The 15958-nt window shown below is 42.6% G+C and overlaps 1 protein-coding gene across 3 annotated transcripts in view; it reads left to right on the top strand.

Annotated features, from left to right (window-relative positions):
• LOC135558640 (tyrosine-protein kinase Fes/Fps-like) overlaps positions 1–14683 on the top strand; it is a 29495-nt gene extending 14812 nt beyond the window's left edge. For all 3 annotated transcript variants that reach the window (XM_064992613.1, XM_064992622.1, XM_064992603.1), the window contains exons 10-19: positions 4140–4217; positions 5811–6020; positions 6463–6585; positions 7762–7815; positions 7938–8056; positions 8151–8245; positions 8340–8463; positions 9733–9890; positions 10313–10435; positions 11299–14683. In XM_064992613.1, coding sequence (XP_064848685.1) covers positions 4140–4217; positions 5811–6020; positions 6463–6585; positions 7762–7815; positions 7938–8056; positions 8151–8245; positions 8340–8463; positions 9733–9890; positions 10313–10435; positions 11299–11450 — 1236 coding nt within the window. In that variant the 3' untranslated portion in view covers positions 11451–14683. The remainder of the gene's footprint in view (positions 1–4139; positions 4218–5810; positions 6021–6462; positions 6586–7761; positions 7816–7937; positions 8057–8150; positions 8246–8339; positions 8464–9732; positions 9891–10312; positions 10436–11298) is intronic.
• Positions 14684–15958: the final 1275 nt, after the last annotated feature.

The following is a 15958-nucleotide window of genomic DNA, read 5'->3' as shown; positions in this document are numbered from 1 at the left end:
TACCTTGCAAAAGCATTAACCCCTTGGCATTTTTCCTATTTTGTTGCATTACAGCCTGTAATTTAAATTTATTTTTATTTGGATTTCATGTAATGAACATGCAGAAAATAATCCAGATCGATGAAGTGAAGTGAAATTTAAAAAATTACCTGTTTCAAAAAATTCTAAAAAATAAAAAACAAAGTGGTGCGTGCATATGTATTCACCCCTTTGCTATGAAGCCCCTAAATAAGATCTGGTGCAACTAATTACCTTCAGAAGTCACGTAATTCATTAAATAAAGTCCACCTGTGTGTGTCACCTGATCTGTCACATGATGTCAGTGTATATATACACCTGTTCTGAAAGGCCCCAGAGTCTGCAACACCACTAAGCAAGGGGCACCAACAAGCAAGCGGGACCATGAAGATCAAGGAGCTCTCCAAACGGGTCAGGGACAGAGTTGTGGAGAAGTACAGATCAGGGTTGGGTTATAAAAAAATATCAGAAACTTTTAACATCCCACGGAGCACCATTAAATCCATTAATAAAAAATGGAAAGAATATGTCACCACATCAAACCTGCCAAGAGAGGGCCGCCCACCAAAACTCACGGACCAGGCAAGGAGGGCATTAATCAGAGAGGCAACAAAGAGACCAAAGATAACCCTGAAGGAGCTGCAAAGCTCCACAGTGGAGATTGTAGTATCTGTCCATAGGACCTCTTTAAGCCGTACACTCCACAGAGCAACAGTTGAGTAGTTTAAGGAAAACATTTAAATGTCTTGGAATGGCCTAGTCAAGTCCAGAACTCAATCCAATTGAGAATCTGTGGTATGACTTAAAGATTGCTGGAAACCAGCAGGAACCCATCCAACTTGAAGGAGCTGGAGCAGTTTTGCCTTGAAGAATGGGCAAAAATCTCAGTGGCTCGATGTGCCAAGCCTATAGAGACATATCCCAAGAGACTTGCAGCTGTAGTTGCTGCAAAAGGTGTCTCTACAAAGTATTGACTTTAGGGGGGTGAATAGTTATGCACCTTCAAGTTTTCTATTTTTTTGTCTTATTTCTTTTTTGTTTCACAATAATAAAAAAGATGTTGCATCTTCAAAGTGGTAGGCATGTTGTGTAAATCAAATAATACAAACCCCCCAATAATCTATTTTAATTCCAGAGTCATCATGCCAGGTTGTCCTGAGGCATGGTCCGAGGGCTCAGGTCCTCCGAGAGAGAGAAAGAAAGAGAGAATTAGAGAGAGCATACTTAAATTCACACGGGACACCGGATAGGACAGGAGAATTACTCCAGATATAACAAACTGACCCTAGCCCCCCGACACATAAACTACTGCAGCATAAATACTGGAGGCTGAGTCAGGAGGGGTCAGGAGACACTGTGGCCCCATCCGATGACACCCCCGGACAGGGCCAAACAGGAAGGATATAACCCCAATTTGCCAAAGCACAGCCCCCACACCACTAGAGGGATATCTTCAACCACCAACTTACCATCCTGAGACAAGGCCGTGTATAGCCCACAAAGATCTCCGCCACGGCACAACCCAAGAGCACCATAGAGTAGAGTACAGTATACTTTATTGTATAGTACTATACTATACTTCACTGTACTGAACTCTACTGTGCTGTACTGAACTCTACTGTGCTAATCTGTGATGTACAAACTTGTGAAACATAGACGTCTATGATTGGTACATTTTTGGTGTGGTCCGGACCAACCAAATTTCATCTTGTTTTGGGGCGGTGCTCATTAGAATAATGTAGAATAATACCCAAACATGCGGAGGATGTAACATATTTCTACCTTTGTGTACCTATTCAGGATACATCACCATGAAGAGAATGCCATTCATGATTATGCATTTCTGTATAGTAGAGTTCAGCACCCATGATGCCATTATGTTACCATCACTCTGTTACCGGGTGGTAATCCACTTCACTTGTTGTCGTTCAACATCCAAAATATAGCTGACACCCCAATCTTTCTGCAGACATCTTTGAATCTTAATTTGTAGTAGATATTTAAGAGTTTTTGGAAAATGTGGTCACATAAAAAAACTGAAGGAGATTTTACAGTCATTCTGTTAACTTCTTATGGCTGCATTGGCAGTATTGAGTATTGAGATTGGATGAAAGATGCACAGAGGTGCCCATATTCAACGGCCTGCTCCTCAGTCATAGTTGCTAATATTTGCATATTATTATTAATATTGGATAGAAAACACTCTGAAGATTCTAAAATTGTTTCAATTTTGTCTGTGAGTATAACATAACTCATATAGCAGGCAAAAACCTGAGAAATTCCACTTCCTGTTTTTTTTCTTTCTGGGGTGGCAGATTTTCAACCAAGCTCTCATTGAAATTACAGCGAGATATGGATGAGTTTTCACTTTCTACGCCTTCCACTACATGTCAACAGTCAATAGAACTTTGCCTGATGACTCTAATGTAAAGGGGGGTCGAATGACACAGGAAATAGTCACCACTGCCATGAGTTGACCATGCATTCACTATGCGCGTTCACAGGGGAAGGACCTGCGTTCCACCGGTCATCTGAAGTCATTCTAAATCCCGTTTGGAACGTTATTCAAGATATATGAAAACAACATTCTAAAGATTGATTCAGTACATCGTGTGACATGTTTCTAGTGACTGTTACGGAACTTTTGGACATTTCGTCACGTTATAGTGGACTCGCTTTGTGACTTTGGAATTGTTTACCAAACGCGCTAACCAAAGTAGCTAATTGGACATAAATAACGGACATTTTCGAACAAATCAAGCATTTATTGTGGACCTGGGATTCCTAGGACTGCATTCTGATGAAGTTCATCAAAGGTAAGGAAACATTTATTATGTATTTTCTGGTTTCTGTTGACTCCAACATGGCGGCTAATTTGGCTTCTGTTCTGAGCGCCGTCTCAGATTATTGCATGTGTTGCTTTTTCCATAAACTTTTTTTGAAATCTGACACAGCGGTTGCATTAAGGAGAGGTATATCTATAATTCCATGTGTATAACTTGTATTATCATCTACATTTATGATGAGTATTTCTGTTGAAACAATGTGGCTATGCAAAATCACTTGATGTTTTTGGAACTAGTGAATCTAATAAGCAAATGTAAACTCAGATGTTTTATATAAATATGAACTTTATCAAACAAAACATGCATACATTGTGTAACATGAAGTTCTATGAGTGTCATCTGATGAAGATAATTCAAGGTTAGTGATTCATTTTATCTTTATTTCTGCTTTTTTGTGAATGCTATATTTCGCTGGAAAATGGCTGTGCTTATTGTGGTTTGTTGGAGACCTAACATAATCGTTTGTAGTGCTTTCGCTGAAAAGCCTATTTGAAATCGGACACTTTGGTGGGATTAACAACAAGATTACCTTTAAAATGATATGAGACACATGTATGTTTTAGGAATTGTAATTATAAGATTTCTGTGGTTTGAATTTGGCGCCCTCTATCTTCACTGGTAGTTGTCATATCGATCCCGGTAGTGGGATTGCAGCCATTTAACAAACTTTACATCTGCACTGTTCTTCCAGTAAATGTGTTTTTGTAAAATTCCGTGGAAATGTTTAGAAGTACTGCTTGTGCATAGAGTTGTATGACTTGTTTAACTTTGCAATCAGTGGTTTTTGTTTGGCATACTTTTAAATTAAACAATTCCAACGTCATTCTGCAACCTTAGAATTACCCTTATGTAACCTTACAGTTTAACTAGAAGGCATCTGAACTACCGACTGACTCAACCAGTCTGTTCTGTACTGAGGACAACCTATACTCGTGTCTCGTTCAGACACAACCCTCTCTATTGAAACAGAGGCATGATTGAGGATCTTGGTGCTTTGCATACTTTGCTGTCTGTCATGGTGTTGACTCGAGTGCATTCCTTCACTCATTGTGCTGTTTTATCCAGATCCGCCCTAAAGCAAACAAGTATTTTCTTCTTTGATATTCTCTACTCATCATTTTTGTAATGTTTTGTGATATTATGATATTCTCTCATCTGTGGATTATGTTGTGTTTCTGAGTGCTGTTACATGTTGTTATTATAAACACAGGTACTGGTGGTGATGAGCATTCCTAAAAGGGAGGTTGATGATGGTTGTGCTCTGTGTTGTTTCAGGAGAAGGACGGCCTCAGAAACCTCAGTGTGGACAGCATCATAAGCCACCTTGGTGGCCTGTTCAAACCCAAATACACGGTCAGTGATGTAACATACAGTGTTCATAAATAGTCAGCTGTGGTCATACATACTACACAGAGTTGTGGTCATACCACTGATGCAGCATACACAATCTGTTATGTTCCTACACGGTCAACTATGGTCATACATACTACACAGAGTTGTGGTCATACCACTGATGCAGCATACACAATCTGTTATGTTCCTACACGGTCAACTATGGTCATACATACTACACAGAGTTGTGGTCATACCACTGATGCAGCATACACAATCTGTTATGTTCCTACACACAATCTGTTATGTTCCTACACGTATGGTCATACAACTATGCAGCATACACAATCTGTTATGTTCCTACACATTCAACTATGGTCATACATATACCAATGATGCAGCATACACAGAGTTGTGGTCATAACCACTGATGCAGCATACCACTGATGCAGCATACAATCTGTTATGTTCCTACACGGTCAACTATGGTCATCTGTTATGTTCCTACACGGTCAACTATGGTCATACATACTACACAGAGTTGTGGTCATACCACTGATGCAGCATACACAATCTGTTATGTTCCTACACGGTCAACTATGGTCATACATACTACACAGAGTTGTGGTCATACCACTGATGCAGCATACACAATCTGTTATGTTCCTACACGGTCAACTATGGTCATACATACTACACAGAGTTGTGGTCATACCACTGATGCAGCATACACAATCTGTTATGTTCCTACACGGTCAACTATGGTCATTCATTGTCTGTGAGGCATCATTGTGATCACCCCTGTCACAGATGGACCTGTTCTGTTTTCACTCACCTGCTGCCTTTGATTTATCTGTCTCTGTCTATTCAAACAACTCAAGTCAGACAGTCAAACAGTTCCCTTGCCAAACAGCAATTGGCCGTGTTTTCTCTGTAAGCCAAACTGTTCAGAGTAGGACTCCAGTAGTAAAACGCCTTGTTTCTCATCTGTCTTTCCTCTTTATCTATCTTATCTCTAGATATGTTTGTTTACAATGTTGTAGTATGCCTTATCTTGTCATCTGAACAGTAGGATCTTTTTGAATTGGCGCCATGTTGTCTGTAGTAAAAAAAAGAATCACTAGGTATCCATGTGTGTGGTCTTTAGATATACTTTGTATTGTTTTTGAGCAATGTGTTTTGTATCTCCTGATCAATGCTGTTGGTAGCTGTATCTTCCTTGTATCTAGTCTACTTAGCAGTGTATTGTTACCCTGTCTATGTATTCTTCTGTGATGTAGTGGTAACAAAGTTGGTGGGTAAACTCTGATCGCCGGTTGTGGTGAAAAACGTAATCCTTCCTATTCTTTCAATGCATTTATTCCGCAAAAGGTGTGTAAACTGTGTTGTCTTGTTTACCCTCCACTACACCACTGGATGTACTTTAGTAGTGTTTGTTCCCCTGTGCTGAATCTCATCTAGAGATACATGTGTGAGACTCATGCATCTCAAACCACACTAATCTCCCATTGAAATCAATCTATTGTTTATGAATGAGTCTCACAGTGGGCGCTCCAAGCCCAGGTCCCTCCTTAGCTGGCCCCTCATTGACCTTGCTGTGTGAACCCCCTCCAGGTGCCCCCTGCCCTGTCCCCAGTCCCAGAGGTAGAGCGCCCCCTGGAGCAGCAGAACTGGTACCACGGAGTCATCCCCAGGCTGGAAGTCCAGGAGCTGCTGAGGTGTGATGGAGACTTCCTGGTCAGACAGAGTCAGGGCAAACAGGAGTATGTCCTCTCTGTCCACTGGGCTGGCTCTTGCAGGCACTTCCTTATCCAGAGCACAGACGTGAGTGAGTGAGTGAGTGAGTGAGTGAGTGAGTGAGTGAGTGAGTGAGTGAGTGTGCGTGCGTGCGATCATGTTTGTATAGTTATAAAGTGTGTGTGTTTAGAATATGATCATGTCTATACAGTTTGCATAGTTATAAAGTGTGTGTGTGTGTGTATTTACAATATGATCATGTCTGTACAGTTTGTATGGTTATAAAGTGTGTGTATATACAATATGATCATGTCTGTACAGTTTGTATAGTTATAAAGTGTGTGTGTTTAGAATATGATCATGTCTGTACAGTTTGTATGGTTATAAAGTGTGTGTGTATTTACAATATGATCATGTCTGTACAGTTTGTATGATCATGTCTGTACAGTTTGTATAGTTATAAAGTGTGTGTGTTTAGAATATGATCATGTCTGTACAGTTTGTATGGTTATAAAGTGTGTGTGTTTAGAATATGTACCGCCTGGATGGAGAGGGATTCCACACCGTTCCCATGCTGATGAACCACCTGGTCTCCTCACACCAACATGTCACCAAGAGGTCCGACATTGTCCTGAAGAGACCTGTCCTAAAGGTAACGCACCTGCTACACACACACACACACACACACACACACACACACACACACACACACACACACACACACACACACACACACACACACACACACACACACACACACACACACACACACACACACACACAGGTCAACTGTAATCTGTTGTCGATATTGTTTTACCTTTGTTGAAAAGTCCATTGTTTTGTTTTATTGTGTTTAATTCAAGGTTCCCCAATGCTTTATTTGACTAAGTATTTCTTAAATATTAACGTTATTAGTTTCACTTAACTAAACAAGGATTACATTACACTCCCACATGTTGAGTTATCTTTCTCTAGTAGTTCTGTAATTACATAATGGACTCCTTTATTTTTATTGTACCTTTCATTTATCAGGGAGTTCTACTTTTACAGATGAATTACGTACAATTTTATCTCAGATGGTGTTCTAAATCTGTCCACAGTAAAAACCCTCAGCTCTCATTCTGTGCTGTCGGACATGTGGCTGTTGGTTAATGCTTCCAACAGGTTGACAATAACGATGCGGCCATCAATTAAGTCTGGGGCCTAGAAAAGTGTTGTTATTGGGCCTGTGTCTCCGTTCCTGTGTGCTGGTGTTGGGTGGACCTGTGGGTTTAACTTCGTCTGTGGGAGGAGGGAGATGTGTGAGTCAGGGGGTGTTCTTGTATGTATATATGTAGGCCTATGTTGTGTGTGTGTGGAGTAGCGACTTTGTAGTGTGTGCAAAACACTGTGTGTGTGCCTGCATGCGCGCAAGCTTCTATTACACCTCTCCTGAGCATGTTGGGAGCGAATGGGCTCGGAACACCCCTGCTCTGCTCACCACTCTGTGTGTAGCAGCTGTCTCAGCGTTAGGATCCATCAGATTTTAATGAGCTCCCAAGATCCACATACTCATACTTGCTCTCCACCCTCCTGCAGAGTGCTATACATATTACACTCACATGTTCTCTAGAGTCTAGAGCTGCATACATACTGTACTACCACCATGCTGCCCATCAAAAGGGCTCCAGTGTTTTTCACACACTACAAGGTCTCCATTCTACACACACACACACACATTATTTTACACAATGCAGTTTTAGAAGTTTGTCCGAAATGCTCTACCCATTCAGAAGGAACAGCAGCACCAGTGTCTCTGATTGGTTCCTCTCTATCTCTCTCCCTCCAGGACAAGTGGTTTCTGGAACACGATGATGTCATCCTGGGGCAGAGCATTGGCCGGGTGAGCTAACCACCTGTGGAATGTCTGTTTGGAGTTATGAGAGGCTCTGATTGTCAGGTTGGCATTCTGTTTTTGTTTTGGCCAAGATTCAGAATGAAGCCTGATGTGTGTCTGTTGTCCAGGGTAACTTTGGAGAGGTGTACAGTGGCCGTCTGCTTTCTGATAACACCCCTGTAGCTGTGAAAGCCTGCAAAGAGAACCTGGCCCCAGAACACAAGAACAGGTTCCTTATGGAGGCCAGGTCAGTCTGTTTCTCTCCCTCTCTCGTTCTCGTTCTCAGTCTCTCTCATTCACATTGACCTTGCTGTCTCTCTCTCTCTATCTCTGCTGTGCAGGATCCTGAAGCAGTATGACCATCCGAACATAGTGAAGCTGATTGGTGTCTGCACACAGAAACAACCCATCTATATCATTATGGAGCTGGTACAGGGTGAGCCAATCTGTCGAGGGCCTTTACACTCTAACCACAGCTACAGTACATTCTATCATTACAATGGACTAATAAAGTGTGTGTGTTCTGCCAGGGGGAGACTTTCTGTCCTTCCTGCGCTGTGAAGGTCACAACCTGAAGTCAAATATGCTGGTGAAAATGGCAGAGAATGTGGCATCTGGCATGGAGTATCTGGAGAGCAAGAAATGCATCCACCGGTGAGAGGCTAGGGAGATGGATCTAGTCTTCCCAGATATGGAGCTGTATGAAGGCTGACATACAATATGACAAGATTACATTTCCTTTGATTGCACAACTTATTCTAGATGATGAAACAGATTGAGGTTTTTGGGACAGTGAAGTTAACCCAGTGTGTAGGGGTTACTGGAGCCTATAGCGTAGGAATGACCCTAGGAGTGTTAAGCTGCTGTGTCTCTGAGGAGGTAGTAGAGGAGCAGAGGACGTAGGGCTCAGAGCCCTGGCTCATCAGAGGAGTGCTGGATAATTAACCCAGCAGGAACACATCCAGGCTGGATGCTCCAGCCCCCGTTACCCTCTAACACTCCTCCTAACACTGCATGTCAAACTTCCTCCGCTCACTACTACACCCTGCATCATGGAGCCCACAGATGACAAGAGTGGCTGATTTTCTCTCACTTATTTATCGTCTGTCATTTGCTTCCTTCACTCGCTCTGGCTCTCACTCTCTTTCTCTCTCTCTCTGTCTCTCTCTCTGTCTCGCTCTCTCTCTGGCTCTCTCTCTGGCTCTCTCTCTGGCTCTCTCACTGGCTCTCTCACTGGCCCTCTCACTGGCCCTCTCACTGGCTCTCTCACTGGCTCTCTCTCTGGCTCTCTCTCTGGCTCTCTCTCTGGCTCTCTCACTGGCCCTCTCACTGGCCCTCTCACTGGCCCTCTCACTGGCTCTCTCACTGGCTCTCTCACTGGCTCTCTCACTGGCTCTCTCTCTGGCTCTCTCTGGCTCTCTCTCTGGCTCTCTCACTGGCTCTCTCTCTGGCTCTCTCTCTCTGGCTCTCTCACTGGCTCTCGCTCTCTTTCTCTCTCTCTGTCTCGCTCTCTCTCTGACGCTCTCTCTGCCTCGCTCTCTCTGCCTCGCTCTCTCTCTGGCGTTCTCTCTCTCTGGCTCTCGCTCTCTCTCTCGCGCTCTCTCTCTCTCTGGCGCTCTCTCTCTCTCTGGCGCTCTCTCTCTCTCTGGCGCTCTCTCTCTCTGGCGCTCTCTCTCTCTGGCGCGCTCTCTCTCTCTGGCGCTCTCTCTCTCTCTGGCTCTCTCTCTCTCTGGCTTTCTCTCTCTCTGGCTTTCTCTCTCTCTGTCTCTCTCTCTGGCTCTCTCTCTCTCTGTCTCTCTCTCTCTGGCTCTCTCTCTGTCTCGGTCTCTCTCTCTGTCTCGGTCTCTTTCTCTGTGTCGGTCTCTCTCTCTGTCTCGGTCTCTCTCTCTGTCTCGGTCTCTCTCTGTCTGTCTCTGTGTGCAGGGACCTGGCTGCCCGTAACTGTCTGGTGGGAGAACAGAGCAGGGTGAAGATCAGTGACTTTGGGATGTCTCGCGAGCAGCAGGACGGGGTCTACTCTGCCGCGGGGGGCCTCAAACAGATCCCTGTCAAATGGACGGCCCCCGAAGCACTCAACTATGGTACCTGGCTCTGCCCCGCGGCCACAACACTCACAACCATCCCTCTCTCCCCTCCTCTCTTTATTCATAAATCTCTATCTGCATATCCCAAGGCTAGAGAACTCACTAAACACAGCAACAACCTGTCAACCCAGACATCATTCCGTACCCTGTGATCAGTGTACTGCTTTTGTATTTCTCTGAAATGTCATCTCTAACAGACACACGCTGAACTGGGGTTGGAGTGCTGGCGAAACATAGAAGAGTTCTGTCATAAAAAAGTCAGAACATACCTTTTGGGGCTTAGAGGAAGCTTCATTTTCAAAACTCTATCACTACTTTTCTCAGGCTGTGATTGTGGAATAGTGTGCTGTAGTACAGTTGAATAGGATCATCATCAAATGTAATAGCTGTCTCAATGCTGCCCCCTGCCTGTGTTTCAGGGAGGTACACCACGGAGAGTGACGTGTGGAGTTTTGGAGTTCTCCTATGGGAGATATTCTCCAGGGGAGTCACCCCCTACACTAGCATGACCAACCAGCAGACACGGGACGAGGTGGAGAAAGGTACAGCGAGTCATTGAGATTTCTAACACGAGTCAGAATTTGCTTTGTAGGAGTTTCGAGTTTAATGTCACATGAACAAGTGCAGTGAAATGCCTTTCTTGCAAACTCAAATCTCAACAATGCAATGTAATACTGGACAAAAAAAACACGAGAAATATGAGGAACACTAAGTACGTAAGCATATTATATACAGGGTCAATTCCAATACCATGTTTACAATGTGCAGGGATACTGGAGTGATGGAGGTAGATATGTATAGGGGTAAGGTGACAAGGCACCAGGATATAAGAAACAGAGTAGCAGCAGCTTGTGTATCGAGTCAGTATAAATGTATGTGCATATTATGCGTGAGTGAGCAGTTGGAGTGAGTGTGTAGGACTCTGTGAGTGTGTAGGACTCTGTGAGTGTGCAGGACTCTGTGAGTGTGTAGGACTCTGTGAGTGTGTAGGACTCTGTGAGTGTGTAGGACTCTGTGAGTGTGCAGGACTCTGTGAGTGTGTAGGACTCTGTGAGTGTGCAGGACTCTGTGAGTGTGCAGGACTCTGTGAGTGTGTAGGACTCTGTGAGTGAGCAGTTGGAGTGAGTGTGCAGGACTCTGTGAGTGTGCAGGACTCTGTGAGTGTGCATAGACCGTGCAAAAGTAAAAAGGTCTATAAGGATACAAGGTTAACTCAGACAGTCCGTGTAGCTAGTTTAGGAGTAGAGATGCAACATTATAGAAGTGTATAGAACAGACATGACTCTGGGTAGAATATGGAGTTAGGTCAGCTCTATACAGGCGTCCAAAACATTACACCCCTCTGGATGAACCCCAGGTGAAGCCAACCTGATGTCCAATCATGCTGTCCTGTCCCGTCTCCTAGGATACCGGATGCTAGCCCCAAACTCCTGTCCTCCAGATGTGTATGCTGTTATGTGTCGCTGCTGGCAGTATGACTCCAGGAACCGGCCGTCCTTCAGCAAACTCAGGACCGAACTCAGTGCTTTATACCACAAACTGTCCTTACACAAGTGACTTGTTTGATTCTCTTTTACTTTAATATGGAGCAGATGTTGCCTTTATTTCATATTCATTGATTATAGAGAACCAGTTGCTATGTGATTTTGAATTGACCATATTTAAGTAGTGATGATCCAACAGGCTGTGAGACCACAGGTAATATAAGTACACAGGACATGTGTGTATTGAAAACATTGGTACCATATTCTACAAAGTAGCATATTCTATATCTGTTGAATATTGCTATTGTTTACTGTATTACATTACTGTAAATGTACAAATTGAATGTTCCTATTATATCAGCTTTAGAGTTGATGGGATATTTTTCTCTCTTGTCATTTTAATATACACTGAACAAAAATTTGAACGCAACATGTAAAGTCTCATTTTTCATGAGCTGAAATAAAAGATCCTGGAATTTGTCCATACGCAAAAACAAAATGTATTTTTTTTGTGCAGAAATTTAAGTACATCCCTGTTAATGAGCCTTTCTCCTTTGCCAAGATAATTAAATCACCTGACAGGTATGGCATATCAAGAAGCTAAATAAACAGCATGAACATTACAGAGGTGCACCTTGTGCTGGGATCAATAAAAGGCCACTAAAATGTGCAGTTCTGTCACACAACACAAAGCCACAGATGTCTCAAGTTTTGAGGGAGTGCGCAATTGGCATGCTGACTGCATGAATGTCCACCAGAGCTGTTGCCATTTCTCTACCATAAGATGTCTCCAATGTCGTTTTAGAGAATTTGGCAGGAGATCCAACCAGCCTCACAACTGCAGACCACGTGTAACCGCGCCAGCCCAGGACCTCCCAATCTGGCTTCTTCACTTGCGGGATCATATGAGACCAGCCATCCAGACAGCTGATGAAACTGTGGGTTTGCACAACCTAAGTTTTTGACAGTTTGTGCAGATATTCTATCTCAGGGAAGCTCATCTGCATTCTCGTCATCCTCACCAGGGCCTTGACCTACTGCAGCTTCACGTTGTAACTGACTTCAGTGGGCAAATGCTCAGCTTCAACAGCCACTGGCACCCTGGAGAAGTGTGCTCTTCACGGATGAATCCCAGTTTCAACTGTACCGGGCAGTCGGCAGACCGCGAGTATGGTGTCATGTGGGCGAGCGATTTGCTGATGTCAACGTTCTGAACACTGCCCCATGGTGGCAGTGAGGTTATGGTATGGGCAGGCATAAGCTATGGACAATGAACACAATAGAATTTTATAGATGGCAATTTGAATGCACAGAGATACCGTGACAAGACCCTGAGGCCCATTGTCATGCCATTCATCCATCACCTCATGTTTCAGCATGATAATGCATGGCCCCATGTCACAAGAATCTGTACACAATTCCTGGAAGCTGAAAATGTCCCAGTTCTTCCCTGGCCTGCATACTCACCAGATATGTCACCCATTGAGCCTGTTTGGGTTGCTCTGGAGCGATGTGTTCAACAGCATGTTCCAAGTTCCCGTCAAAATCAAGAAACTTCGCACAGCCATTAAAGAAGAGTGGGGCAACATTTCACAGGCCACAATCGACAACCTGACCAACTCTATACGAAGGAGATGTGTCACGCTGCATGAGGCAAATGATGTTCACACCAGATGCTGACACATTCCCCTACCTTTTTTTAAGGTATCTGTGACCAACAGATGGATATTTGTATTCCCAGTCAGGCAAAATTAATAGATTCGGGCCTAATTGATTTATTTATATGATCTGTAACTCAGTAAATCTTTGAAATTGTTGCATGTTGCGTTTATATTTTTGGTCCGTGTATTTTTATGAATTCAAATCCTCTGATCATGATGATGCCAGTGTGTTCTACTGCTTTTTAAAGGTGGCCACTAGAGAGCAGCGCTGTGTATGAAAGAGTGATCCACTTACAGTGAGGCTTGTGATGAGACAGTTCACATGTAGATAATTACTGTACAGTATTGTATGTGACACACCCTCGCCACGGGACCTTGTCTAAACATTGATATTGGCACTCACATTCTCAGAACTTTATTTCTAGTGATTGTGCCCATCATTTAATTCCAGATTCTTAGACTGGCCTTTGTCTACAGGCACAATGTGTTTTTATTCAGATCTTTCATGTCAAGACCTTATGTCATTAAGACCTTTCACAACAATTCTAAATGACAAGAGGGGAAACAGTAGCCTGTTCCTAGATCTGTTTGTGCATTAGCCAACTTCACACGCAATGATAGTCAGAATGGTTGGCGAAAGCACATACAGATCTGAGACCAGACTAGCAAAACAGAGTTCTAAAAAGGAGCTAAAAGACAACGTTGACACTCGTGACTCATCACTAAAGCTCTTGATTCCGAAAGGTCAGCAAATCGCATGACCATCAAGTTAACTGACTTGTGTGTCACTTTCTCATGAGCAACCACCTATTATACAGGAGTGACACCAGAGAAACTTTGAGGACATGCTAACCCCTTCTGTGGAATCACACAACCACTGCTACTATTCATTACTTAGAATGAGGCCAATTATTGGGGAACGTCATTGACAAATATGTCACATTATTCTACCTGTCTAAGCAAGAGTGAGAATGTACCTTATCAGTAACCAAATCTGTGGAAATTGTGCCTAACATTGGCCATTTGTATTGTATTTTTATTGTACATGTGTATAAGATCAAAAGCATGAAGATAACAGAAAGAAAATAGAGGTTTATAGTCTTGGTAAGCAGTGGTTAGCCCATCCACCAACCGATCCTGGGAAAAGACAGATGAACGTACAGGAGAGTAGCCCAAGTGATTTGGATCCTGTCTGTTGTAGAAGAATGCAGACGTGTAATATGACAGTGCTTAATAGCCATTTATCGTCTGCTGATCTAACAGGAGCAATACCTACACAGTCCTGGGGGAGTGGCAGCAATTCACTCATCCCCCATCTTCTGCAAATAGCATAACAGGCAGACAGCCAGGTGATAAAAATGTCACATTCTCTGTGATTGTGCAACTAGCCTGATGTGAAAAGCACCTCGCCAGTTAAGCATGTTCAGTCACTTTCTGCATCAGCTGAATGTCTTAAGGTGAGGGGGCGGCAGGTAGCCTAGTGGTTAGAGCGTTGGACCAGTAACCGCAAGGTTGCAAGATCAAGCCTACAAGGTACAAATCTGTCATTCTGCCCCTGAACAAGGAAGTTAACCTAGGCCGTCATTGAAAATAGTAATTTTTCTTAACTGACTTACCTAGTTAAATAAAGGTTTAAAAAAAGAAAGAGTGTGTTCGGTCTCTATAGAGAACAACAAACAAAGAGAACCCATCTAATATTTATCTTATTGACTCCAGTGGGTGAAAATAAAGTAACGGCCTTTATCTCTTTCCAGTTATAACACCCATTTTTCCTCAAACACACAGGTAGTCACAGTCATTACTAACTACACAAATGTATATGCATAAACACAAACTTTGAGTTAGTTTGAGTCAAAGATGTTGCAACTACCCATTTAATGTATGCAAAAGTAGGGCAGAATTCACCCTTTGTTCTAAGTGAGATGTAAGGAATGGGCTGGTTTGAAAAGTAGGACCAAATTCACTCTGTTCCAGGAGTTTCCCTCGATTCCTGTAACAGAGTGAATTTGGAATGTTGACTTTAAAAGCCACAATGACTACAACTCATGATTGGATTAAATAACGGTCTTAATTTGGCCCGAATCTTGTAGACATGAAATGGATTGCTGCAGTTGCAACATATTTGACTCAAACTAACTTTGTGTTTATGCATATTCATTTTTGTAGTTAATATCTAACTACTAAACATATAACTTATAGTAAAGTTGTATTGATAATTATTGATATTGCAGCATTCAACACTAAGTGGTGTGTCTCTAGGTCTTTAGTAGTTGAATATTAACTACAAAATGAACATGCATAAATGCAAAGTTAGTTTGACTCAAAGATGTTGCAACTGCAGCTTCCTATTTCATGTGTATTAAAAGTAGGGCCAAATTCACTCTTTGTTTTAAGTGAGATGTGAGAAATTGGTGTCTTGATTCCTGGAACAGAGTGCATTTGGTCCTTCATTCAAAATCAGTCCCATTCCTTATCTCACTAATATAAAATAGTGAATGTGGCCTTACTTTTGTACACATAAATACTGTATGTAGCTGCAGTTGTTCTAAATGAGATATAAGGAATGAGACTGGTTTGAGAAGTAGGACCAAATTCACTCTGTTCCAGAAATCAACACATAAAAAAAATAATAATATGCAGAAACACAAAGTTACTTTGAGTCAAATACGTTGCAACTGCAGCTACATACAGTATTTATGTGTACAAAAGTAAGGCCACATTCACTATTTGATATAAGTGAGATAAGGAATGGGACTGATTTTGAATGTAGGACCAAATGCACTCTGTTCCAGGAATCAAGACACCAATTTCTCACATCTCACTTAAAACAAAGAGTGAATTTGGCCCTACTTTTATACACATGAAATAGGAAGCTGCAGTTGCAACATCTTTGACTGAAATTATCTTTGTGTTTAATTAT

The sequence above is a fragment of the Oncorhynchus masou genome, chromosome 2 (assembly GCF_036934945.1).
Source record: "Oncorhynchus masou masou isolate Uvic2021 chromosome 2, UVic_Omas_1.1, whole genome shotgun sequence".
NCBI lineage: Eukaryota > Metazoa > Chordata > Actinopteri > Salmoniformes > Salmonidae > Oncorhynchus > Oncorhynchus masou.
Note: the sequence above shows the minus strand (reverse complement) of the source record. Positions and strands in the feature narration are given on the sequence as shown.